The 27,013-nt window shown below is 43.0% G+C and overlaps 1 protein-coding gene across 1 annotated transcript in view; it reads right to left on the reverse strand.

Moving 5' to 3' along the window:
• Window positions 1–27,013, reverse strand: part of LOC132867446 (inactive phospholipase C-like protein 2) — a 174,607-nt gene that overhangs the window by 19,385 nt on the left and 128,209 nt on the right. Inside the window, exon 4 of the mRNA XM_060900363.1 lies at window positions 13,954–14,029. Coding sequence (XP_060756346.1) covers window positions 13,954–14,029 — 76 coding nt within the window. The remainder of the gene's footprint in view (window positions 1–13,953; window positions 14,030–27,013) is intronic.

The following is a 27,013-nucleotide window of genomic DNA, read 5'->3' on the forward strand; positions in this document are numbered from 1 at the left end:
ACAGACTTCATGTTAAAACTGTTAATGTTATAGTCATGCTGTATGTTGTTGCCCAAATGAGGATGGGTTCCCTTTAGAGTCTGGTTCCTCTCGAGGTTTCTTCCTCATGTCGTCTGAGGGAGTTTTTCCTTGCCACCGTCGCCACAGGCTTGCTCATTGGGGATAGATTAGGGATAAAATTAGCTCATGTTTTAAGTCGTTCAAATTCTGTAAAGCTGCTTTGCGACAATGTTTATTGTTAAAAGCAGGGCTTTGAACCGGTTCAAGGAACGAAAACGAAAACCGGGAACTTTTTCTATTTCACATGGAACAGAAACGAAACCAGAAACTTTATTATTTTTTATGTTCCGGAACAGAAACGCTTATTAAAAATAATGGTAACCGGTTAATACCGGTTTTTATTTCGTTCCTCAAAGTTTCCGTAGCCTACAAATAAAAAAGTCATTCTTCTCCTGCGCAAGTTTCTATGACCCGCTGGGGTTCACTTCCTGTGTGACGTTCGCTGACTAAATGGAGAGAGCGGGAGGGTAGACTACTATCACGTCTCCACATCTTAAATAAGAGGTAAATATTGCAGTCTGTCGTTATTCAAAAACGTCAATTTCAAACACGATATCAATATATTTGTCCACGTTAATGAGAGGCTCGCGAACATTAAATGACGTTAACCTCTGTTAGCCTATCAATGCATAGGGCCTGACTAGCCTTTGGTAACACTAAACGAATTATCTTTCATTTTTGGCACTTTTTCTGTTTGTGTAGATGGGAAGACATACTGAGAATCCAAATCGCCAACATTTGAAATAATAATTGTTTTGAATTATTTCTTGTCTTATTTAATGAAGGTTGTAATAGAATTAGCCTACATTTGGCTTAAGCTGGATGAGACAGAGACATAATTTTATAGCCATTTGTTAAACAGCTGACAGGGAACGTAATTAACCGTTCCGGGAACGAAATTTTTTTTGTTCTAACCGGTTCGGGAACGTCTATTTAATGGTGGAACCCAAAACCGGAAACGTTAAAATTCCGTTTCTGTTCGGAACGAACCAATAGGAAAAAAATTCTGGTTCAAAGCCCTGGTTAAAAGCGCTATACAAATAAACTTGACTTGACTTGTGGTACCATGACTCCTTCCTTCCTTCCTTCCTGTCTTGCATCATGCAGTGAAACAGATGAGGTAGAAAAAGGTACAGCGAATGTCAATCCCTCAAAACCAGGAGATATGAAGGCATACCTCAAACCTGACCTCAGACCAGTGTTGTAGTCGAGTCACTAAACCTCAAGTCCGAGTCCAGTCTCAAGTTGCCAGTGTTCAAATCCAAGTCATGAAAGAAAATTTCAAGTTGAGTCCGTGAACAAGACTCCAATGGCACCATTTGACGGTATCTGTTGCTGCCTTTATGTGAAAGCGTCTCTGCTGCTATGTTGGACTAACGTTCCTGCTCGACTGCCCCATTTTAGTGAAGAGGCTACAGATAAAAAGCTTGTTCATCGCTCAGCAAGCCCCGCCCACTAGCAACAGGGCAAATAACATAAGAGAGGGTTAACACTAGCTAGTTCATCGCTCAGCAAGCCCTGCCCGCTATCAACAGAGCAATGAACACAGCATGTCACTTCCTTCTCTGGGTGGAGTCTTGCCAAATGACGATTGAAGTTCGAGGTCGTCCCCGTTGTCTCTTTGATAGTTCTTCTACATATGGAACACATACCGTAGCAGTGGGGCGGCACGGTGGTGTAGTGGTTAGCGCTGTCGCCTCACAGCAAGAAGGTCCGGGTTCGAGCCCCGTGGCCGGCGAGGGCCTTTCTGTGTGGAGTTTGCATGTTCTCCCCGTGTCCGCGTGGGTTTGCTCCGGTTTCCCCCACAGTCCAAAGACATGCAGGTTAGGTTAACTGGTGACTCTAAATTGACCGTAGGTGTGAATGTGAGTGTGAATGGTTGTCTGTGTCTATGTGTCAGCCCTGTGATGACCTGGCGACTTGTCCAGGGTGTACCCCGCCTTTCGCCCGTAGTCAGCTGGGATAGGCTCCAGCTTGCCTGCGACCCTGTAGAACAGGATAAAGCGGCTACAGATAATGAGATGAGATGAGACCGCAGCAGTGCATTTTTTCCCCGCTGCACGAGAAGTCTGTATAAGCAAAGCGGACAATCCTAGGGGTGTCTCTCCAGGCATTTTAGCGCCATTAACGTTAGTTTGTTCCTGAACATGACGTATGAACAGGTGAATGTGCATTCTCTTGCATGAAATTAGTATAAAAATTAATGTAACTATAAATATCTTATGCCAAATTATTATGGCATGTTACAAAAAATAAAGAAAGAATCAGAGTCCTCGTCTCCAATTTACAAGTCCGGATGCAGTTAATGCACGAGTCCGAGCCCGAGTCATGAGTGCTCAAGTCCAAGTCAAGTCACGAGTCCTTAAAATTAGGGCACGAGTCAGATTCGAGTCCAAGTCCTGAACTGGAGTACTACAAGCCTGCTTCAGACTCACCTGCACTTCCTGCCCTTCGCTCATCTCCTGTAAAAACCTGTAAAAACAGAAGATGAACTACAGCACCGATGGAACACCACTACCACTGTTAAGGCGATCAGTGTTTCCTGACCATTACGTCTTTTCTTCATTTCACTCCATTTTTTATTCAGGCTAAAGCATTAGTTTCAGCTCCAGTGAATTTCGTCCACAGAGCGTTATGTAATGGCCGTGTCTTTCAGACTGCACTGTAATTAAGTCGGCAATTCGAGCTGGCATGAAAACAAGCCCTAGATTTGTTAACTCATTACACTGCTGCATCGACTGTTGAAACATCGGTTAAAACATCTCATTGTAAGTGATGGCAGAGATCGATTTTATTCTGTCCAGAATTAGTGAGCTTCCTTACAAATGTGCGTTTGATCCACGTCCAAAGCATTATTTTAAGAGACCCCAAGCATCCAAATGAAATTACAGTGCAACAAGCGGACCTCTGTTTGGCATTCCGTATTACCCGTAGGGCCTTCTGAATCATTCAGAGAGGCAAAGCTGTACAAGTGTGTAATAACCACATCGCTCTGTTACCCTCTGGAGAACGGCTGATGTGGTATTCGTTAAATTCCCAGGGTTACATAATAGCTCACTCTTTTTCGCACAACACAAAGACGCTCGTTTTGTACTTATTCATTATGCCACTGTTGCACCCTTGAGAGGACACCGACTAAAATAATCTTTACTGCTATGCATTAAAAAGTTTGTATCTTCCAAATGGTTTGATAAAATGTGCTATATTTGAGTAAGGATTTTGACCCTCTCTGCCCCAGGGCGCTGTATCAGGGCTGACCCTGTGCTCTGCTCTAACCCCAGACTCCTAACAAGCTGGAATATGCAAAGAAAAGAAATTCACTGTGCTGTAATGTCTCATCTCATCTCATTATCTCTAGCCGCTTTATCCTGTTCTACAGGGTCGCAGGCAAGCTGGAGCCTATCCCAGCTGACTACGGGCGAAAGGCGGGGTACACCCTGGACAAGTCGCCAGGTCATCACAGGGCTGACACATAGGCACAGACAACCATTCACACTCACATTCACGCCTACGGTCAATTTAGAGTCACCAGTTAACCTAACCTGCATGTCTTTGGACTGTGGGGGAAACCGGAGCACCCGGAGGAAACCCACGCGGACACGGGGAGAACATGCAAACTCCACACAGAAAGGCCCTCGCCGGCCACGGGGCTCGAACCCGGACCTTCTTGCTGTGAGGCGATAGCGCTAACCACTACACCACCGTGCCGCCCCCATCACGACTACTACTCATAATAAAAATAATCATTATTCGTCTAAATATACAGGTGATTATAGAAAACTGTGCTTTCTGATTGGTCGAGAGATTCGGACTATTTAACAGTTATTCCATGAAATCGAGTCGTACATGAGCTGATAGCTGACGAGGCACGTAGCACCGAGTTGTCTATAATCCATGTACGACGAGACTGAATGGAATAACTGTTTTATTCTATCCACATTCACTGGATTTTGAGAAACAGAGCATTTTTATTTTTATTTTTTGCAAATTCGATAAATAAAAACTTGATATAAAACATCCGACAAAACCATTTCCGCTTAGAATGTAAACAAACCGGCGAAATGACAGGAGCAATTTGTGAAAAATGCGATAATAATGATAATAATTATTGAAAAATAAAAAAGATATGTTCTTACCATCAAATACTTTCATTCCATATTTTGTTGCTTTTTTTTTTGGACAGAGTTTTTATTTCGTCCTCGGTTCGTTCAGCAACACACGCCACCATTTTGTTTTTCTCTACTCACGGTATACGAGCTGATATCCTAGTAGTAGAGTAGCCAATCAGAGCATGCGATTGCTCATATCCAGTGAACGTGGATAGAATAATTCTCGATTATCACAGTGAGCGACTTGGCAAAATGGCAGCCAATCGCTTCGTCGCGGTAAGTGAGGAAGAATTACAAATGATGAAAGAACATGCTGTTCCCAAAAGCACTAAAGATGCTACGAAGTTTGGTCTAAAACTATTCAAAGGTAAGGGGGATTGTGATTTATTTTATCGATTTCTAAACAAAATATTTTACATGACTCGGCGTACCGTAGATAAATGAAGCAAGTCTGCGCCGCGTCTTTATGACATTTGCATGCCGCTTTTAAAGATTGAAATAAATGATTTTTAATATGACTTTTTTTTAATAATAGCCTGTGTATTTATACTAAAACAATTCTCCACCTCAAGCTCAGTGAATCAGGGATTATTATACATACAGGACACTTATTCGACTGTATTCCCTTCTAGCGGGTTTCATTAATTTGGTTTGATAGCATGCAATATTGTTAGCATATCGCTTATCCTACATGTATTACATCACTCTACCCAGTGGAGAATGAGCGTTGAATATGGTTTACGATATTGCATGGTTGTCAAGACAACATGATGTCACACGTCGGAGACGTAAAACTTCCACGCTAGTGAGTGACTGTGATGATTTGTAAACAAACATGGCCACAAGGTTTGCTTTGTTAAATACAGAAGATTTTGAGAGAATTTTGAAAGAGAAAGACACGTTGAACACCCGAAAGGAATGTGTATATACATACATAATAATAATATTGGCTGGATTTTTTTTCGTGGTCTATCAGATATATTCCATTCAGCTACTCGTCTTCGACTCGTTCAATATCATGCTAGCTGAATGGAATATATCTGATAAACCACTCAACGTGGTTAGCGCTGTCGCCTCACAGCAAGAAGGTTCGGGTTCGAGCCCCGTGGCCGGCGAGGGCCTTTCTGTGTGGAGTTTGCATGTTCTCCCCGTGTCCGCGTGGGTTTCCTCCGGGTGCTCCGGTTTCCCCCACAGTCCAAAGACATGCAGGTTAGGTTAACTGGTGACTCTAAATTGACCGTAGGTGTGAATGGTTGTCTGTGTCTATGTGTCAGCCCTGTGATGACCTGGCGACTTGTCCAGGGTGTACCCCGCCTTTCGCCTGTAGTCAGCTGGGATAGGCTTCAGCTTGCCTGCGACCCTGTAGAAGGATAAAGCGGCTAGAGATAATGAGATGAGATGAAACCACTCAACGTGGTTAGCGCTGTCGCCTCACAGCAAGAAGGTCTGGGTTCGAGCCCCATGGCCGGCGAGGGCCTTTCTGTGTGGAGTTTGCATGTTCTCCCCGTGTCCGCGTGGGTTTCCTCCGGGTGCTCCGGTTTCCCCCACAGTCCAAAGACATGCAGGTTAGGTTAACTGGTGACTCTAAATTGACCGTAGGTGTGAATGTGAGTGTGAATGGTTGTCTGTGTCTATGTGTCGCCCTGTGATGACCTGGCGACTTGTCCAGGGTGTACCCCGCCTTTCGCCCGTAGTCAGCTGGGATAGGCTCCAGCTTGCCTGCGACCCTGTAGAACAGGATAAAGCGGCTAGAGATAATGAGATGAGATGAAACCACTCAAGGCCAGCCAATTTTATTTAAATAATAACCGAGACAAAATCGAAGAATAGCCAGAAATGCTAACTTCAAAGTCCAAAATACCCGATGTAAGCCAAGTCTCTGAGACGGTAAAAATATCAAACGGTTTGTTTGAAATTAGGAGTCGGATTTTGTTCATCTTATTGACCATACTCCGTACATTTAAATGACACACTCTAAAACCACAGGCTTTCAGAAGTTCATCTGTCCTTGGACCAGGATTCGGCCTCACATCACCAGCAAGAAGTACGAGGTAGGAGGCTGCTATAGAAACCAAGATGAAAACCAATCACAAGTTTTAACGATGGTGGTGGGGTTGTTCCATGCTGGGAGTGTTGCAATAAGCTGGGCATATTTCTTCCTGGAAATTGCTTTTGCTCCAGCTTGAGACTAACCAAAACAGACAAGGCACCCTTAGGAACAGTTTGCTGCAGTTTAGGAGACTCCAGAAGTAAAACAAGATCAACTATGAGCTACTGCTCACTAACGTATCCCCCCTGCTCTCGCTGATATCAGAATGCAAGCAATCGAAGGAATAGGACACTTATTATGAATGTTGACTTCAACAAATAATGAACCCTGAAACGAGTAAGTAAAGAGCCGTGTCTCTCCCCAGGGATTTCAAATAGCATCCTGGTAAACTGTCATTCTGAAATAGCATTCTGCTTCTTGAAATAGCGTCAAAATCCACGCTATATGTTTCGTAAATATATTCAATCGGTAAACAGGAAGTCGATGTGGGACAGACCTGAAAATGGTATACATGGTATAGAACCTCAAGCTGAAGCTCGGTACCAAATATCAAGCAGTTGTGATTTGTAGTTGCTGAGAAAAGTGCTATGAAAATTTTGTAAATCCACGCTATGTATTTCGTAAATACATTCAGTCGGTAAACAGGAAATCGATGTGCGACAGACCTGAAAACGGTAAACAGGGTATAGAACCCCAAGCTGAAGCTCGGTACCAAATATCAAGCACTTGTGCTTTGTAGTTGCTGAGAAAAGTGTTACGAAAATTATGTAAATCCACGCTATATGTTTTGTAAATACATTCAGTCGGTAAACAGGAAGTCGATGTGGGACAGACCTGAAAATAGTATACACGGTATAGAACCCCAAGCTGAAGTTTGGTACCAAGTGGCTATGATTTGTGGTTGCTGAGAAAAAGGGTGTTTCGGATGGATGGAGATACGGACAGACAGACAGAGGTAAACCAGTATGCCCCCTCCCCCTCCCCAGAGCGGGGGTATAAAAAATATAGACAAAACTACAAGAACAGAGATATTGATGTTGGGAAAGCTCCATTTTGCCATGATGGTGTGACGTCACTTCCTTCAATGTCACTTCCTCTGAGCTTTGCACCAAACCATTCCTCCTGCATTTGCGCTGTTGAAAGAGCCACTGTATTTCTCAACCTGGACAAATGCAAATGGAAATGACTGGTGTTTTGTTTTGCACAAATGGTGCGTCCACACGGCACAAACGAAGCACAAGCAACCAGAAACACAAGTGATTTCGCATAGCATTGCTAATGTCCTGATGAGCAATTCCAGCGTTATGGACGTGACACTTGAACTCAAAATGGCAACAAATGACCCAGTGCATGTTTTATTGTCTCCCAGTATTTAAACAGGTGTTGCATATTTTAAGGCTGTACCATACTGGAGAAGTGATAGAACAAGAACAATTCCCATAGTACATCTAGGGCATGCCAGAAAATGCCAATAAAAGATGCGTTATGGATGTGACAGAAAAAGTATCACTTTTCTTGGGTGACTGTACATTTTTATCAAACTCTGTGAAATTGTAAACCTAATGTCGAAATGGAGATATCCATTTGATAGAGGGGTCCAAGGTGAATATTAAAAAAAAAATCTTTGTTTGAAATATTTTGTATTTCATGCAGAGTTTCGGAAGGAAAAGTCAGCGTTATGGATGTGACGAAATTCCGTTATGGATGTGACGCGTCTGAAATAGACATGGCATATGTTTAGAAAATCAGCAATTTAACCACCATAACCCTTTGAAAAACTCTCTAAATATCAGCTCAAACTATCAAAGTTCTTCAATAATATTTAGGATAGCTATTGTTTTGCTGTTTTGTGGATTTTAGCATACATTTCTGTGGCTTGTGGCAATAATATAGAATTATACATGATCAAAGTTGATTTTAGCTTGGGTTTTACATTATAAGAAAGAAAGACTGACAGTGACAAATTAGGTCTCATCTCATTATCTCTAGCCGCTTTATCCTGTTCTACAGGGTCGCAGGCAAGCTGGAGCCTATCCCAGTTGACTACGGGCGAAAGGCGGGGTACACCCTGGACAAGTCGCCAGGTCATCACAGGGCTGACACATAGAGACAAACAACCATTCACACTCACATTCACACCTACGGTCAATTTATGGCCCTTTTCCACTACCCTTTTTCAGCTCACTTCAGCCCGACACGGCTCGCGTTTTGACTACCTTAGAGCAGCACGACTCAGCTCGCTTCAGCCCTGCTTAGCACCCAAAACTCGCACGGTTTTGGAGTGGGGCTGAAGCGAGCCAAACCGAGCCGAGTGAGGCTAGGGGCGTGAGGAGACACTCCCCTGTGCACTGATTGGTGAGGAGGAGTGTCCTCACATGCCCACACATGCCCCGCGAGCACGCTGGGATCTGTAAACACCGTAAACCCGGAAGAAGAAGAATTACGAATTCCAAGAATTTCTGAAGCCTTATGCGCCTCGCCTCATCTATACGCTCTTGCTAGTATCTGTTGGCGTTGTCGGTGACAACAAGCCACAGCACCAAGACCAGCAACACTAACGACTCCATGTTTATTGTTTACTATCCGGGTCGTGAGACTACCGCTTAAAAGATCACTGATGTCACTGTTTGCGCCGCCTAACGACATCATGTGACGTCCACCCACTTTCGCTAACTCCACCCAATGTGTCCACCCACTTCCAGCCAGCACGGTTCAGCATGGTTGTAGTCGAAATGCAACTCCAACAGCCCCGCTCAGCCCGGCACGGCTCAGCCCAACTCAGCCGCGTTGGTAGTGGAAAAGCGGCATTAGAGTCACCAGTTAACCTAACCTGCATGTCTTTGGACTGTGGGGGAAACCGGAGCACCCGGAGGAAACCCACGCGGACACGGGGAGAACATGCAAACTCCACACAGAAAGGCCCTCGCCGGCCACGGGGCTCGAACCCGGACCTTCTTGCTGTGAGGCGGCAGCGCTAACCACTACACCACCGTGCTGCCTTATGTATGTATGTATGTATGTATTTGTTTATTTATTTAGTTTGTTTAGTTTGAAATTTGGGATCTCCTGTGAGGTTGACATTTACATGGAATTGCCCTGATGTTATTTTGACGTTTTTGTCTCCAGACAGCTGCAAAAATATTTCACTGACAAGATTACTGATTGCTGATCTTACCCCATCGCTCATGAATGACTAGTGTACACCTAACACACCATCACACCTAAAGGAAGCCTTTCTGTGCTCGCCGCTGACCCTGAAGTTTTCCGTTACGCTCGATGAGTTAGCACTGACTCCTTTTCTTTTCCAGAGTCATGTGTCATGGCGATTGCTAGCACTCTGGACTGACAGGGCGTCTGATCCCATACGACGTAAATGAACAAGATTTGATTTGTCGTCTTCCGGCATTATACTTCGTAAAAGGATACGAAGGGATGTAATCTGAACGGAAGGAAAGACATTCGTCTGCATTTTAATGCTGCCTTCTTCGCTGAAGTGCAAAGAAGAAATGATGAAAGAACAAAAACATCAGGTCAACAGCAGGAGAGTTGACCACAGAAGGAGATCCATTTGACTAGCTTTCATTAAAATTCTGTCTCGGTTCAATCTGATAAACTAAAAGTCAAAAATCTAAACATTTTAGTTGGTAAAACCTGTCGATTCAAACGGATTAACATTTCAACAGATCTGGTTTTCAGGTTTGAGGAAGAAAAAAAAAAGAGTTTCACGAGTGAATGCTAAATCGGTTTGGACAGTTTCCGAGATCAACAGGAACCCCACCGACCTGTCGGACTGATCAGCTGTCAGTCACGGTAACCTAGCAACAGCAGCAAAGGCGGTGATAAAAAAAAAAGGCAGTGTTTATTTCTCGCCCTGCACTTTCCCACTGACAAGGTTAAATCAAGACATTATCAGATAAACATTTTAGTTTATTTTACTACCTGTATATTAATTCTCCCATCTTCTAACAGGCTCATGTTGGAGAAAACTGGCTTTTCCTTGCTGTTTTTTTTTAAATTGCATACATTAATTAATCATTGGAATAGTTTCCAAATGCTATTTCTTCCCCAAACCGTACCCCAAACTCCTAAGCTCCAAAAAAAGGTCTGTTCTAAATTTCTCATGGTTTACGTTTTATGTATGACCAAATACATAAACAGTTCAGTGGCTTCAGCTTGGAGCTGTACTTATGGAGGAGAAGATTCTTTGCAATGCCTTCGAAGGAGCTCTGAAGAGAGTTGGCCGAATATTCAGACATAATAATAATAATGATAATAATAATTTAAAGGGCGGCACGGTGGTGTAGTGGTTAGCGCTGTCGCCTCACAGCAAGAAGGTCCTGGGTTCGAGCCCCGTGGCCGGCGAGGGCCTTTCTGTGCGGAGTTTGCGTGTTCTCCCCGTGTCCGCGTGGGTTTCCTCCGGGTGCTCCGGTTTCCCCCACAGTCCAAAGACATGCAGGTTAGGTTAACTGGTGACTCTAAATTGAGCGTAGGTGTGAATGTGAGTGTGAATGGTTGTCTGTGTCTATGTGTCAGCCCTGTGATGACCTGGCGACTTGTCCAGGGTGTACCCCGCCTTTCGCCCGGAGTCAGCTGGGATAGGCTCCAGCTTGCCTGCGACCCTATAGAACAGGATAAAGCGGCTAGAGATAATGAGATGAGATAATAATTTATATAGCACCTTTCTCACACCCAAGGTCGCTTTACAATTGAGGGGGAAGTCCACCAAAAGAGGGTCAGGATGTAATTCCAATGGTGTAGCTATCATAGTCCCACCAGGTGCACGAAGATAAATCCCACACCGCCTGCACAGCTGCCGGGCAACATCGCTCAGAGCACCACGCCATGGATCCACAAAGCGAGCACAGAAGCACCGCCACACAGAGCACTGGTACCGTATGTCCCAAACCCCCTGTACAGCCAACAAGATGCCACCGGGCAACATCACTCAGAACACTGCGCCAAGCACAGAAGCACCGCCGCACAGAACGCTGGACAACCCCGATGTTAAAAACAGCAATAAGCTCACTGCAGTCCATAGCGAGGCGCACAGGCATCACCCATGGCAGACCAAGGCCTGAAGGGAACCGACGCCAAAACTGGGTCTGGAGCTACGCCACAACCGGCAGACAAAACACTCAAACAAAAAACAAACATCAAACTATCCAAACATACACACACAAGAAAAAGAAAAACAAAAGGAAAAAAAAGAAAAATGAAAAGCTCTGGTGAGAAATGGCAGCCAAAACGTTCACAGCGTACTCTCGACCGGAAACAGAAAAAAGCCTCACTTGTACTAGTTGAGTAGCCAATCAGCACGTGCAATTGCTCATATCCAGTGAATGTGGGTAGAATAACTATTAAAGGAGAAATGAAGGCAAATTTTTTTATGATCAAAATTCTATTTATCTAATTTTATTAAATATAGGGATGCATTTTTGATCGCTATTTTGTCGCTGCTATAGCAAATTATGAGTGTTTGGAATACGCTCTGTAATATATCAGTCCATATGTCAAAGCGATGGCCATAAACGAGATTCGTTGAGACCTGTGCGAGACACCGTAGGACGGAAGTAAAACGTACAGCGGAAATCAAAGTGACCAACATCCGCTAACGTCGTCAAAAGCCGCGTGCGCCCTCTTTCGAACACTGACGTTATCAAGCCGGAAGTTTTGTTTGTTTTGATAGCAATCAGGGAAGTTTGAAAAAAGTCGGCAGTAATCGTCATTTAAACTCGTTTTTGTGCAATATTTCGTTTGGAAAACAGTTTTCAAAATGGCGGCACTGACACCTGGCTGACACTTCACGTTTCGAAGTCTCGCACAAGTCTCGTGAAGATCGTGCGGATAACCGACGCCTGCCGTGGACCAAACGAACTAAATTCAACACGGCTAAAAACTGAATAGGCCGATAAGTATAATATTTAATTGCAATTAGTTGCCAATACGAGTCACGATATAAGGTTACTAAAACCAAAAACGTAATTGAATAACACATTAATTCAGAAATAAAGCAAGTTTAAAAATGACTTCAGTTCTCCTTTAAATACAGAAACAATGAACAGTATTAGAAGGTGCATTAGTAGAAAAAAATAAATTGCAGCTGGATCTACAGTTATATAAACTTAACCAGCAAACTTCTGACCAACTGTGACTGCTTTTACCGCGTCCTAAATATTCTTTTTTTTTTTTTACAGGTTTCTGCAGGTCAACCCACGTTGGGTCAAGGATCTTTCTTTAATCTAACATACGGGTAAACTATTGCCGCTTTTCCACTGCCAACGCGGCTGAGTCGGGCTGAGCCGTGCCGTGCCGAGTTGGGCTGAGTCGGGCTGAGCGGGGCTGTTGGAGTTGCATTTCGACTACAACCGTGCTGAACCGTGCTGGCTGGAAGTGGGTGGACACATTGGGTGGAGTTAGCGAAAGTGGGTGGATGTCACGTGATGTCGTTAGGCGGAGCAAACAGTGACATCAGTGATCTTTTAAGCGGTAGTCTTACGACCCGGATAGTAAACAATAAACATGGAGGATATGGAGTCGTTAGTGTTGCTGGTCTTGGTTCTGTGGCTTGTTGCCAACTGATACTGGCAAGAGCGTATAGATGAGGCGAGGCGCATAAGGCTTCAGAAATTCTCGTAATTCTTCTTCTTCCGGGTTTACAGATCCCAGCGTGCTCGCGGGGCGTGTGTGGGCGTGTGAGGACACTCCTCCTCACCAATCAGTGCACAGGGGAGTGTCTGCTCACGCCCCTAGCCTCACTCGGCTCGGTTTGGCTCGCTTCAGCCCCACTCCAAAACCGTGCGAGTTTTGGGTGCTAAGCAGGGCTGAAGCGAGCTGAGTCGTGCTGCTCTAAGGTAGTCGAAACGCGAGCCGTGTCGGGCTGAAGTGAGCTGAAAAAGGGTAGTGGAAAAGGGCCATAAGATGCACTTAAGCTCTCTGTTGCATTTAAGCAGTCCGTTTTTTAAATTGCACACAATCACAGAGGGAAAACTGCCCAAGCCCGTCAGCATGTTTCCACTTCAGTGTAGTGCTACAGCTGGCTAACGTGTCCAGCCAGTGTGACACAAATGGAAATTTCCTTCAGGCGATTGTTATTGTTGGCATTGGAGACCAAAATGGCTGGAGCTCAAAGCTTAACTGCTGGCGTGTCATCTTCGTGCTTCATTATCCATCATGTTTGTTCTATTATTTAAAGCTCAAAAGAAAACAACAACCACCACCACCATCACCGAAGCCCATGAAAGACGCATAAATTCAAAAGGCCATGAAACGCACTTATAAAACAATAGAAACGCTTAATAAAATGCACTGGGGCCTTTCTTCTGCATCAGACCCTGTTCATGAGAAGGCAAATGAAGCTCATCTCTGCTGATTGTGGTTTGCAGCTGTTTAACTCACCATGCAGGTTGCATGGCTTTGATATTGCTGCACTGGCTTAAGCAATACATGTTTACCCTTTTGCAACCCTGCTGACAAAAAAAAAAAAAAAAAAAACGGCCTTCTGAATCATTTCAAAGAAAAGCAGGTCATCACTCATGGGAAAAGAAAATGTTACGAAGGGAGGAGAAAGAAAGCGCTTACCGCGTGGCAGCGTAATTAGATTACTCTCTCTGAGCTCTCTCTGAACGTTTCTTTTGTGTGGACTTGTCAATTTCTGCCCAGTTGGAACGGTGATCGTTAGTGTTCCTGGGAAAAAAAACACCCTGTTCTGCTCTCGCTCTAATTCCCACCACTCACCTGATTTCTGCACTTGGAGTATCCTCTCATAGACGCCGTCCGAGTTCTCCAGCAGTGTCCTGCTCGTCTGGATCATCTGAAAGAAGAAGAGGAAATCACTTCAGCCTGTGTGCTGTTTTGCAATCAAACACACGAGTCTAATAGTTGTTTAATCGTGTAGAGATAATAGCTGTGGTTTCCTGTTCTGGATGTGATGGGGATGGTTATGGGTTGGCACTGAGAGCCTGTAATGCCTACATTTACTGCATTATGAAAGGAAGGAATCAAATCTGGCTGGCAATGTTTTATTTTTCTAATCAGCGCTCATAATGATGAGAGAGTGGGACGAGTCCGTGGTGAAAACGCCGGATATTCTTCTTGTTTAAAGGGCACCACACCTCGTTAATGACCCATGTTCCTCTGCACGCTCGATATTAAGAGCTTATTTAGAGAGACGCATTAAAAACAGTTCTATCCAGGGGCACCGGCCTCGTTTTCTCAAGTGCCTCTCAACGGGAGTGATATTTTATTGTTTTTGTTTAAATGACCTTCTTTTAGATACTTTACAATCTGAAAATCAAACAAACATACAGAGCAGGGTTATTCAGCTAAAATATGTGAATTCAGAAATGCTTGGATCTAATTTAAATCAGAAAAAAAAACATGTATTTATGTGTTACAGTTAAAGCTAGACGGCCGTTCGATTTCATGAAATTTAATTTGAGGGGATTCTCGAGCAAATAATGTGCATGAAATCGCTCGCTTCGTGCAGTCAAGCAGACAGAGGAAGTCCGTGTGTGTACGCATGCGCAGGATTACCTTCTTCTTCTTCTGGGTTTTACTGTACAGCAGCTGGCATCCACAGTGTTGCATTACTGCCATCTACTGTACAGGTGTACCTTTGAGCGTGCACTGACAGTTCCATCATTCTGTCGCTAAACGAACAGCTGATCACACCGAGGTGCTCGCTGAGTGCCGATATTTATTAGTGTGGTCCTGCGTTTCCTTTCCTTCGTATATAACAGGCATCACTAAATGGCGGACCTCGGTCTGGATCCGGACCCAGTGATGGTTCTGTCCGGACCCGTGACCAATGGTAAATTCACGAGATTAAGTAATTTTCATGAAGCATTATTTTGGATGGTCGTGGCTATTGACAGCGGGCGCTGCTACTCCAGTTAATACAACAGCTTCACTCAGTTGAGCCAATAAAATCGTTAGTTTACCCAGCGCACCACAGCACAACAACAAGCAGAGAGGAAGAGAGTTAAAGGGGAACCAAATATAATATATACAGTTGCTGACGTGACAAAGTAACGTATTCTTAAGTATTCTATCAAATTTATATACTAGAAAACAACGAAATATCTTGGTAATTGTAAATATAATACTTTATACGCTAAACCGCACAAGAGTCGCCATTTTTAAAAGACCGTGACGTCAGCGCTACCCACTGCACTAGCGGAACTCTCCGAAATAGAGGAGATAAGCGTGTAATCATGGCGTCGGGCGCATCAAGTGAAAGCGACAGCTCTGTCGAATCATACGAAGAGATCCCGCAAGACACACTGCGAGCAGGCTATGGCTTAGAAGGGTACCAGTTTGAACCTAGGAGAGGTACTATGTAGTGGAAGTTCATTATGTCGAACTATTAAAGCTATTTTAAGTTCGTTTCTTAAGACAAGGATTTTTTAAGATGTTACCTTGTTGACAGTTTCGGCGAGAATCTTCCGCCTTCTTCAAAACAGTCACCAGATGTCGAGTGGTGACGTGCCTTATCAGCTGATGTTACGCTACGGAGGCGTGAACGTCCCGCCCAATTTGACAGGTAGTTCACGCCTCCTGCTGTCAGGTCGCTCCCCCAGGACACATCTGGTGACTGTTTTGAAGAAGGCGGAAGATTCTCGCCGAAACTGTCAACAAGGTAACATCTTAAAAAATCCTTGTCTTAAGAAACGAACTTAAAATAGCTAGGAGAGGTACTCTCGACTCCGGTGATGAAATAAGAGAAGAAAGCTCGGATGACGGCGAGGATGAGACTGATGCTGACCATGGGCGTGGCGAGCGTGGGGCAGAGCGTCTGCGTGCAGGTGACACGGCGTGGTGCTCGTGCGGAAAATGTAACGTGGAGTTGCTCACGAGTCCAGCAGAATTTATTTGCTGCAATGAGATAGGCGCCACCCGTGGACTTGCGAAATCGTCAGGTATTTCACACGTGCAGTTCCCAACCTCAATGAGCCAACACAACTGGGCACATACATACGTCATGAGTGTTATGCAGAGAAAATGAACGTGCATTCTGATTGGATAAAATTAATATCATGTTGGGCTGTTCAAACTGTGGAAATAGTTTGCTCGAGCTACTTTCAAAACACTATAACTTTCCAACCTTAGAACAAAAAACCTTTGTAAGTCTTGAATAAGGTTCGTTAATGTGTGTTTTATTGTTATATTTACTCTATATATTGCCCTCTGTTCCCCTTTAAGTTCAGAGACGACCAAGACAACATGGCTTGCTCCAAAAGGCGGCGGAAAGTAGACAAGGAAAATCGTTGTTTTAAAGATGAATGGACGGAGAAATATATGTTCATTCTTCCGGCGAGCAGTTCAAAACCAGTGTGCCTCATATGCTCCGAAAATGTGGCATTAATTAAAAGCGGCAACGTGAAGCGCCTACGAAACGAAGCACAGCTCTTTTGAGCAAAGTTATCCCCTGAAGTCCGAGCTGAGGGCACGCAAAATAACCCAACTGCAAGCACAGTATGACAGGCCTACCCGACTCATTACACATACATTTACAGCCCAGCAACGTGCAAACGAATGTTCCTTAAAAGTAGCGTGGATTTTGGGGCAACACAAACACATTGGAGTGTGTTCCCTGGTCTAATCAAAGGAGCACTGCACACCTCGACTATGTTTGGATCGACTTACAGCAGTGAGTCGGCTTTTTCCACGATGAACATTGTCAAAACCAAGCACCGTTCTAGGCTCAACAATGAAGACCGACATATCTGCATGAGAATGGCACTCCAACCAAGATTTAAATTGCTGGCAGCTCAGCCACATGCCCGTTTTTCTCATTAAGAAGAGTAAAAGAAGAATTAAAAGAGAAAAGTTCAAAGAAAAATGTTCTGTTTGCATTTCCCCCCCAAAAACCCACTTGTTTTCTGAAAATGTGGACTTTTTTTTCTTGAAAAGTAGGCCCTCATTTTTTTAGGCTGGGACCTCCTTATTTTAAGAACAAAGAAGAGAAAATGTGAAGTCAACGCTCTGTTTGCACTTTTTAGTGAATGTTTTCTGACTTGACTTTTTTACTTGAAGTGTAGGCCTTCAATTCTTCAGGTTGGGACCTCTTTAATTTAAGAGAAAAAGGAGTTATTCCACTCTGTTTGCACTTTTTTATTTATTTATTTATTTTATTCTGAGGTTTCTGTTTAATTTAATCTGAAATAAAAGCCTTGAATTTATTTTCCTGGGACGACTTTTATTTATGGTAAAAGAGATAGTAGTGGGCGGCACGGTGGTGTAGTGGTTAGCGCTGTCGCCTCACAGCAAGAAGGTCCGGGTTCGAGCCCCGTGGCCGGCGAGGGCCTTTCTGTGCGGAGTTTGCATGTTCTCCCCGTGTCCGCGTGGGTTTCCTCCGGGTGCTCCGGTTTCCCCCACAGTCCAAAGACATGCAGGTTAGGTTAACTGGTGACTCTAAATTGAGCGTAGGTGTGAATGTGAGTGTGAATGGTTGTCTGTGTCTATGTGTCAGCCCTGTGATGACCTGGCGACTTGTCCAGGGTGTACCCCGCCTTTCGCCCGTAGTCAGCTGGGATAGGCTCCAGCTTGCCTGCGACCCTGTAGAACAGGATAAAGCGGCTAGAGATAATGAAATGAGATGAGATGAGATAGTTGTGCACTCAGTTCATTTCCTGCATTGGAAATGAACAATAAATATTATTGAAACCATATGAAAATGTGGACATAGGGGAAGGCTATAAGACACAAGCTGGACTTCGGTTCGGACCTTCTACTTGGACAAAATTTAATAACTGGACCTCAGTGACTTTTAATTGAATACCCCTGGTATAGAACATAACGTCTTTTCTTCTCGCTTTCCATTACTGTAGTCGGTCTTTCACGTTTCATTCGCACACTCACGTCCTCCATTTTTCTCTCCTGTTTCAAATTTGTATCCCACAATGGCTTGCGTGAACGGGAAAAGCCCACTGTTACGTCCCCGAGGACTAAGTCCAGGGAATGGGGGAAGTAACAAAATACGTCAACCGAGAGAAGAAGAAAAAACAAAATAGAGGGGAAACGGAAATACGTGAGTGAGTTTATTTATAAAACAAAAAAGATAAAAGGGTCACAACAAAACGGAAAACAAAACCTAAAACCCCTCCCTATGAAACCTAGGCGCACCGCGACACCAATATTAACACACACACAGCGTAATCTCTGTTAACTGAAATCAGATTTCAGTTATCCACACAGCATAACTGCTGTAATCCGACAACACCAAAAAACACACACACAGAGTGATCTCTGTAATACAGGGTTAAATTACGCGCGCACACAGCATCCACACTGCTGTCTGGCCAACGGCCCCGTCCGTAGGTTTCCCCGGGTCTTTTAAAACAGCCGCTTCCGTTGAACAATTAAGCGCTGGTGCAGCTAACCACTCACAGCAAAGGTGGAGGGTGGTACCTGGAGAGAGACATAAAAACCCCACACCCCCAACACCATAGCCGTAACACCCACCACATGATGCATGATGTAGTATCTTGTATTGGGTCATGGTGAAGCAGGAAAAAATAGCGGAGAATTTAGGGCCACGTGGCCTTAAATTCATTAATTGTTCTATTAAAAAAAAAACTAATAGAACTGGAAGTCTGTGATTCGAATTCAGTTGCTTTCGGTCCACTAAACAAAAATAATTGGGTGTCAGGAAAATTCTTTTTATGACCTACACTTGAAAAGTCTGAAAGGCAGTCCACCTTTAATACTAGCGCTGTCTAGGAGTCTTTTATTTATAAGCTTAACCCTCCAAGTACGCCTACCTTTAATAAAACACTCATTTAGAGTCGAGGAATGGTTAATGGTTAATACGTTCCACAGAGATTTAAGTTTCCTTATTTCACTGCTATTCTGTACTACTTTGTTTGGTCTGGGTCAATAATTAACAGTTATTCCACGAAATCGAGTCGTACATGAGCTGACAGCCTCTAAGCCGTGTACGACGAGATTGAATGGAATAACTGTTTTATTCTATCCACATTCACTAAATTTTGAGAAACTGAGCATTTTTATTCTTATTTTTTGCAAATTCAATAAATAAAAACTTTATACAAAACGTCCGACAAAATCATTTCCGCTTCTTAAAGGTGGACCTCTTAAACCTATTGATGGCTGCACGAATTGATTTTAGTGCTGTTTTTTTGTAGAGAGTGCCGTCTTGCTGTTGTGCCGAGGTATAGAATCGCTTTAGACATTTATTCAATTCTTCCTCTGACATTTCAGTTCTGTAATTTTCAAACTTCTTTGAGCTTTTGAACCAGTCTAAAAAAAATTTCAAACAATTTAATGCTTAAAAATGCGATAATAATAATAATAATTCTTGAAAAAAAGATATGTTCTGACCATCAAATACTTTCATTCCATATTTTGTTGCTTTTTTTTTGTATTTTTTGAGGAGTTTTGTTTTCGAGTCGAGTTTTTATTTCGTTCTCGGTTGGTTCAGCAACACGCTCCACCATTTTGTTTTTCTCTACTCACGGTATATGAGCTGATATCCTAGTAGTAGAGTAGCCAATCAGAGCGTGCAATTGCTCATATCCGGTGAATGTGGATAGAATAATGGTGATTAGCCTGTAATAAAACAAACTCTTGGGGTTGACAAGCATTCGAGTGGCAGTGTAAGCTTTCAAGTTATTAACCCTCTGGGGTCGAGAACTTCTCCGGCGAAGTTCGACAGGTTTAGAATGAGTAGGTCATGTATTTAGACAAATATCTTTGCGAGTTTTTCATCATACAAGCATGATAAACATATTTACAGAAACTTTATACTTTACACTTTCCTATATGCTCACTGCCAAATAATATTATATTTTTTAAATTACCTAAATTAGATGAAACATAAAACTTGTCACCTTACTCAGTCACACCGGAGTTGGAGCGCTGAGCGTCCACTTACACATTCATAAAAGACTTTTCACATGCTAACAACATGATAATCATGTTCACTCTTTCTTTTTCACGGTGGGAACGTCCACTGTAAACAGGATAAAATCTGTCAGACATAGTTTAGACTATTTGGAGGTAAAACTTGTTGCAAGATGGCGCGCGGATTTTATGCGCTTCAGATCATTCAGGACAGTGATTGAATTCAATCTTGAGAACTGTGACACTGATGATGGGCGGTGGCTTTTTTTTTTTACTTTAACTCGATCCAGCCAAAGATCATCTCCAGTAAGTGTAAATATTTCTCCTATTTCTGATGAGCAGATCGGTTGATATGCACACGCTGTAGTGCATACACAGGAAAAATGACTGAGCAATTCTTCCAGAGTTAAAAGTATCTTCCTCAAAAATGGTTAATTTTGCTCTACTTTGAGTTTAGAGAGTAAAATTTGGAGTTGGAGTGGGAGCAAAATTACAGAGTAATTGTGTAGCAGAGTTCGTTGTGACTCTGAACTGAGTAAAATAGTACAAAAGTTAATTTTAAGACACACTGAAAAGAGTCAAATACCAAAATAAAGTCAAATACCAGATAAATGAAGCTGTTGTAAAAAGCAGTTTTAGAACTGTGTTAGAATGTGTGAAAAAACATGGCCTTACCCATTGGGACTTGACCAGATGGGATTAAGAGTTGGCAGTGGGAGGGGTTTTCACTCTTCTCATTGAATGGAATAAATTTTTTTACTCTTCTCGTTGAATACCCCTTCCACTGCCAACCCTTTATCCCAAAACAGTGGCATAATTTTTTTGATGGCCAGTTAATTGTCCAAATCAAGTTTTTGTGCTTGATCCATTCCGAAGACTGAACAGAATCACCTCAAGTGACCAAAACGGTTTGTCACAATGGGTAAGGTCATGTTTTTTTCACACATTCCAACACAGTTCTAAAACTGCTTTTTACAACATCTTCATTTATCTGTTTTTTTTTTTAAGTACAATCATGACATACAGACTACAGAGGTATTATTGTAGCTGAACTTGTGCAGAATACCAAAAGTCATATGATTTTGAAAATACTGCTTCGATTTGTTGAAATTGACAACATTATCAGAGCATGGCAAAATCATGAGCGTGCAAGAAAATACCCTCAGATCCCAGGGGGTTAATAATGCATCGTGAGCAAAAATGAAAAATGACAAGAAGGCTTGGTACTTGTAAAACCAAACTGTCACACTGCGGTTCATAGAAGCCGTGGTGGCATATTAGCTAAGAACCCACAACCAGGGAGTTGCATTTCAGGTTGATAAACAGAGAAACCGATACCACTATCCTGTTCTACCATCTTCTATGATAAATATCTGTACTGTGAGTGATAGTCAAGTAAATATTCAAACTTTACATGACATATAGCAAATATAAACAAACTGTTTTTTTATTAAATAATAAAAGGTTGATCCAAGTTTTCTGTCAGGAGATGTTTATTTTTGGAAGGAGTTCCCAGTGTTGGCATTTTGTAACAGTTACTCAGGGAAATTCTTAAGGACAGATGAGTCACGTTTGGTAGTTTGTCTGACAGAATAAAATCCCCACCTCAACAGGGCCTTCGCTGCTGCAGCACCTAAACTATTTAATGCTGTTCCTCGTGAAATCAGACACGAGGAGAATTTTGAGCATTTTAAGACTTTGGTTAAAACATTTTTGTTTTGGGCTGCTTATGGACAAATTTTATATCGTGCAACTGATCAGATTAATGTATCATTATTATATTTTATTATGAGATTTCCATCATATTCTGATTAATTTTTCATAGAAACATTTCATTAACTGATTTTGCAACTGCAATATTTGTATGAAAATAAAGATAAATAATTTTAGATAAGGGGCGGCACGGTGGTGTAGTGGTTAGCGCTGTCGCCTCACAGCAAGAAGGTCCGGGTTCGAGCCCTGTGGCCGGCGAGGGCCTTTCTGTGCGGAGTTTGCATGTTCTCCCCGTGTCCGCGTGGGTTTCCTCCGGGTGCTCCGGTTTCCCCCACAGTCCAAAGACATGCAGGTTAGGTTAACTGGTGACTCTAAATTGACCGTAGGTGTGAATGTGAGTGTGAATGGTTGTCTGTGTCTATGTGTCAGCCCTGTGATGACCTGGCGACTTGTCCAGGGTGTACCCCGCCTCTCGCCCGTAGTTAGCTGGGATAGGCTCCAGCTTGCCTGCGACCCTGTAGAACAGGATAAAGCGGCTAGAGATAATGAGATGAATGAGATGAGATGAATTTTAGATAAGAAGCAATGTAAATTTCTTTTGTTTTAGATATGTTATGTTTTATATTGAATTTTTTATATATTTTTGTACAATAGACAATGTTTGTAATTTAGCTATTTATTAATGTCTGTAACATGCATTTGATCATATTTAAATGCTAATTTGTGCAAAATAAGTATTGAATTATTACAATTATTATTATAACAAGAGTGCTCTGAGAGCACAATATCCCCCCCCGGCAATGATGCCATAGCTCTGGTAAAATTCGACTGAATTGAACAAAATTGCAATATGCGTATTAACAACATATAACAAAGAATCCTGTCAAGTTTCGTGAAATTCCTCCAAAAATTGCGAGGGAAGTTGATTTCAGAAAGCAAGCACACCTTGATTTCATAAACGAAATTAAATCGCAATATGCGTATAATTGTCATATAACAAAGCCTTTTACCAAGTTTGGTGAAATTCCTCCACAAATTGTGAGAGGAGATGATTTCAGAAGGAAAACACACCTTCACATAATTGTCGAATTATAATTTTGTTAATCAAGGGCTGTAACTCTGGTAAAATGTAACCGGATTTAACGAAATTATAATCTGCGTATTACCGACATATAACAAAGAATGCTGCCAAGTTTGGTCAAATTCCTCCAAAAACTGTGAGAGGAGTTGAATGTGAGTACCCTTCCTGGGACAAACGGACAGATGGACGGACATCGCTGTGACATAATCCCCCTTCGGGCCTTTCGGCCAGTGGGGGATAAAAAAAAACCTAAAAAAAAAAAAGTTTTGTCTTATGAACTTCGAGAGAGAAGAAAGATCAGCTGACGAGTCACCAACAAAAATAACCAAACTAATAAAAGGAGCTAACTTGCTTTGTGGATGCTTCACAACATTAAATGCAACTATAAAGGGATTAAAATGTACAATGTACTGTACTTGCTGTTCTGCTCTTCAGGTCAGGCTACATCACATCACATCACATCACATCACATCACATCACATCACCCTGTCACTGATTATTTTTCCTATAACAGCATATCTCATTTTATTCTATCCACATTCACTGGATATGAGCAATCGCGTGCTCTGATTGGCTACTCTACTACTAGGATATCACCTCATATACCATGGGTAGAGAAAAACAAAATGGTGGAGCGTGTTGCTGAACCAACCGAGGATGAAAGAAAAACTCTACTCGAAAACAAAACCCCAAAAATACAAAAAAAAAAGCAACAAAATATGGATTAAAAGTATTTGATGGTAAGAATGTATGGTTTTTATTTTTCACAAATTATTATTATAATTATTATTATAGCATTTTTCACAAATTGCTCCTGTCATTTCACCGGTTTGTTTACATTCTAAGCGGAAATTATTTTGTCGGACGCTTTGCATCAAGTTTTTTATTTATCGAATTTGCAAAAAAAACAAAAATAAAAATGCTCCGTTTCTGAAAATCCAGTGAACGTGGATAGAATAAAACAGTTATTCCACTCAATCTCATCATACATCGCTTATGGAGCACTTGCATGTGACGTCACAGCCGATCCAGATTGTGACAGACGCCATCTTGTCGGTCAAACGCCATTTTCCGCCTTCTACTTCTACTTCTGGTTCTACTTCTGCTTCTACTTCTACCTTTTCTTCTGGAAAACCCTACTATATACAATTCTACTACAACGGCTGCGGCTACAAGCTCTCCCTACCTGTGCACGTTTTTTATGTTTTTTGTGTGTATTTTTGCGTGTTGTTCGTCTGTACCGGACTTCAATATCCACTACAACCATATGGACTTACTGGACATTGGTTTCCAGCAGAAAATGATGGTTTGTAGCGATTTCCATCGCATGCACAACATTCCGGACGAGATAGCGAGACCAGCGGGGTCTCCGTGGATTGTTATCAGAAGCAAAGCGAAGGAGGCGGCGTCAGGAGCGGAAGCAAAAGCGAGGCTGCAGGCAGAGCCGGCCTGTTGACTAAGCTCAGAAAACAGCCACTCAAACCTCCACTGCCAAGCCTCTACCTCTCCAACGCCAGATCCATGGTAAACAAGAAGGACGATTTGGAATTACAGCTGGAATTACCTTATTCTATTCTATTCTATTCTATAATCGGCTGGTCAGTGCTATACTCAATACTTAAGTGACTTACCCGTCCAATGAAGATTATTTTCTTGTTTACAAGATGCCGCGGCTGACAAATCCTGAATTTCTGTAAAGATAACTGTCCAGAGATTTATAAGCACGCAGTGCTTCACCACTGAACAGCGAGGGAAAGTTAATGAGGTAATTATACACATCTGGGTATTCCGCTGGCAGTTCAATATCCACTGACACGGTCGTGAAAACTACGTCCGGTAAGCCATAAGGGTCACTAATCTGTAGATCGTTTATTTTAGACATATATCTAGTTATCTATTCATTAGAAAAATGAGCCGTGTAGTCCGTCGGTTGAAATTGATCCATTCTGTACACGAGTGCAGCAGTATTCAGCTGTGTTTTTTACCGACAAGATGGCGGCTGTGTATTTCCGGTCACGTGACTGCAAGATCTCTATAGCCGCAATCAATTCATGCACGACTCGATTTCGTGGAATAACTGTTCAATATGGCGGCACGGTGGTGTAGTGGTTAGCGCTGTCACCTCACAGCAAGAAGGTCCTGGGTTCGAGCCCCGGGGTCGGCGAGGGCCTTTCTGTGCGGAGTTTGCATGTTCTCCCCGTGTCTGCGTGGGTTTCCTCCGGGTGCTCCGGTTTCCCCCACAGTCCAAAGACATGCAGGTTAGGTTAACTGGTGACTCTAAATTGACCGTAGGTGTGAATGTGAGTGTGAATGGTTGTCTGTGTCTATGTGTCAGCCCTGTGATGACCTGGCGACTTGTCCAGGGTGTACCCCGCCTTTCGCCCATAGTCAGCTGGGATAGGCTCCAGCTTGCCTGCGACCCTGTAGAAGGCTAAAGCAGCTAGAGATAATGAGATGAGATGAGAACTGTTCAATATTTTTCTCTTCAGACATATTATCCATCACACGTATTATAATATATTCTCATCTCATTATCTCTAGCCGCTTTATCCTTCTACAGGGTCGCAGGCAAGCTGGAGCCTATCCCAGCTGACTACGGGCGAAAGGCGGGGTACACCCTGGACAAGTCGCCAGGTCATCACAGGGCTGACACATAGACACACACAACCATTCACACTCACACCTACGGTCAATTTAGAGTCACCAGTTAACCTAACCTGCATGTCTTTGGACTGTGGGGGAAACCGGAGCACCCGGAGGAAACCCACGCGGACACGGGGAGAACATGCAAACTCCACACAGAAAGGCCCTCGCCGGCCACGGGGCTCGAACCCAGGACCTTCTTGCTGTGAGGCGACAGCGCTAACCACTACACCACCGTGCCGCCATTATAATATATTGAATAATATATTCGTTTCTAGTCACTTCAGCACTTTTATTTGGATGGAAGCATCTGTCAAGACAGATGGTGACACGATTTTCTCACACGGTTGCTGACAATGCAACCTCCTTATCATATCCTTGCATGGGAGCTACTTAAAAATGAAAGCTGCAATCACAAATTTATGATTATTGTTAAAATGTGCCTATGGGAGCTTTTTTTTTCCCCTCCCACTTTATTTGAAAGAGAAACTCAAAAATGCTGAAATACCGAAGCTATAAATGAAGGGGAAAACAAAAAAACTTGCAGGCTATCAAGAGTTAATTTACAGCTTGAAAAACAAACCACTTTGCGGTAGCATTTCATTAATTATGGGACATTAGGTGCTACTGTCACGAGCAATTAATATCAACCCCCCCAAAAAAAAAAAAAAGAAGAAGAAGAAGAAGAAGAAGAAATGGTGCATTACTTAAAACTGGAGCAGTCTTATACAGAGTTTTTCTAACTTGGCTTCATTTCGTGCCAAGGGAACTGGTCTTCAGGTTAGACTAATTGACTTGTACATTCCCGTAGTGGCTAAAAGCATGAGAAGGTCGCTTATTAAATTGCAGATTGTCTTTCTTCGCTTAGATTCAGAGGAGAGACAGAGAGAGAGAGAGAGAGAGAGAGAGAGAGCGAGAAACACGAGAGCAGCTGCTTTACAGCATGTTGTGCGCCAGCCCATCAAAAGCAGAAGGCTGTGTTCAATGCGTCTCGTGGATCAATCAATGCTACTTTGTCAAGTCTTCGGCTCTTTGGCGAGGCTACAGCAGACAACAATCTGTCTCTTGATCCACGAGTTAACCGGCACCAATTGCTCTTATTTGGCAAAAACAAATCGGTACGCTATCAGCTCCAAAGCCAACAAAATGAGAGAAACGCACTCTGTATAATCCGAACATGAGGGTTTACTGAGGTTTTGTGAACACCGACTGTACATTTCACCTCAGACTTGATCCTAATTCAAACAGGACCACAGTCTCCAGATCTCCGGTGTCTGATGTGGTTCCCGCAGTCATGCTGGGAGGCCGAGGAAAGCGATGGGCGGTGTGGAAGCTGCTCTTAGTCACATTCCGCAGCTGCAGCGACAGTCTCGAGGCCGACGTGTCTACTGTGATTAGGTTCCTAATGACTGCAGAAATTACAGCCTTGGTGGCAGGCCCAGCAGTATGCACGGGGTATTTATAGCAGAGGACACTTGGAGGAAGAGGAGAAGA

This window comes from Neoarius graeffei, chromosome 19 (genome assembly GCF_027579695.1).
Source record: "Neoarius graeffei isolate fNeoGra1 chromosome 19, fNeoGra1.pri, whole genome shotgun sequence".
NCBI lineage: Eukaryota > Metazoa > Chordata > Actinopteri > Siluriformes > Ariidae > Neoarius > Neoarius graeffei.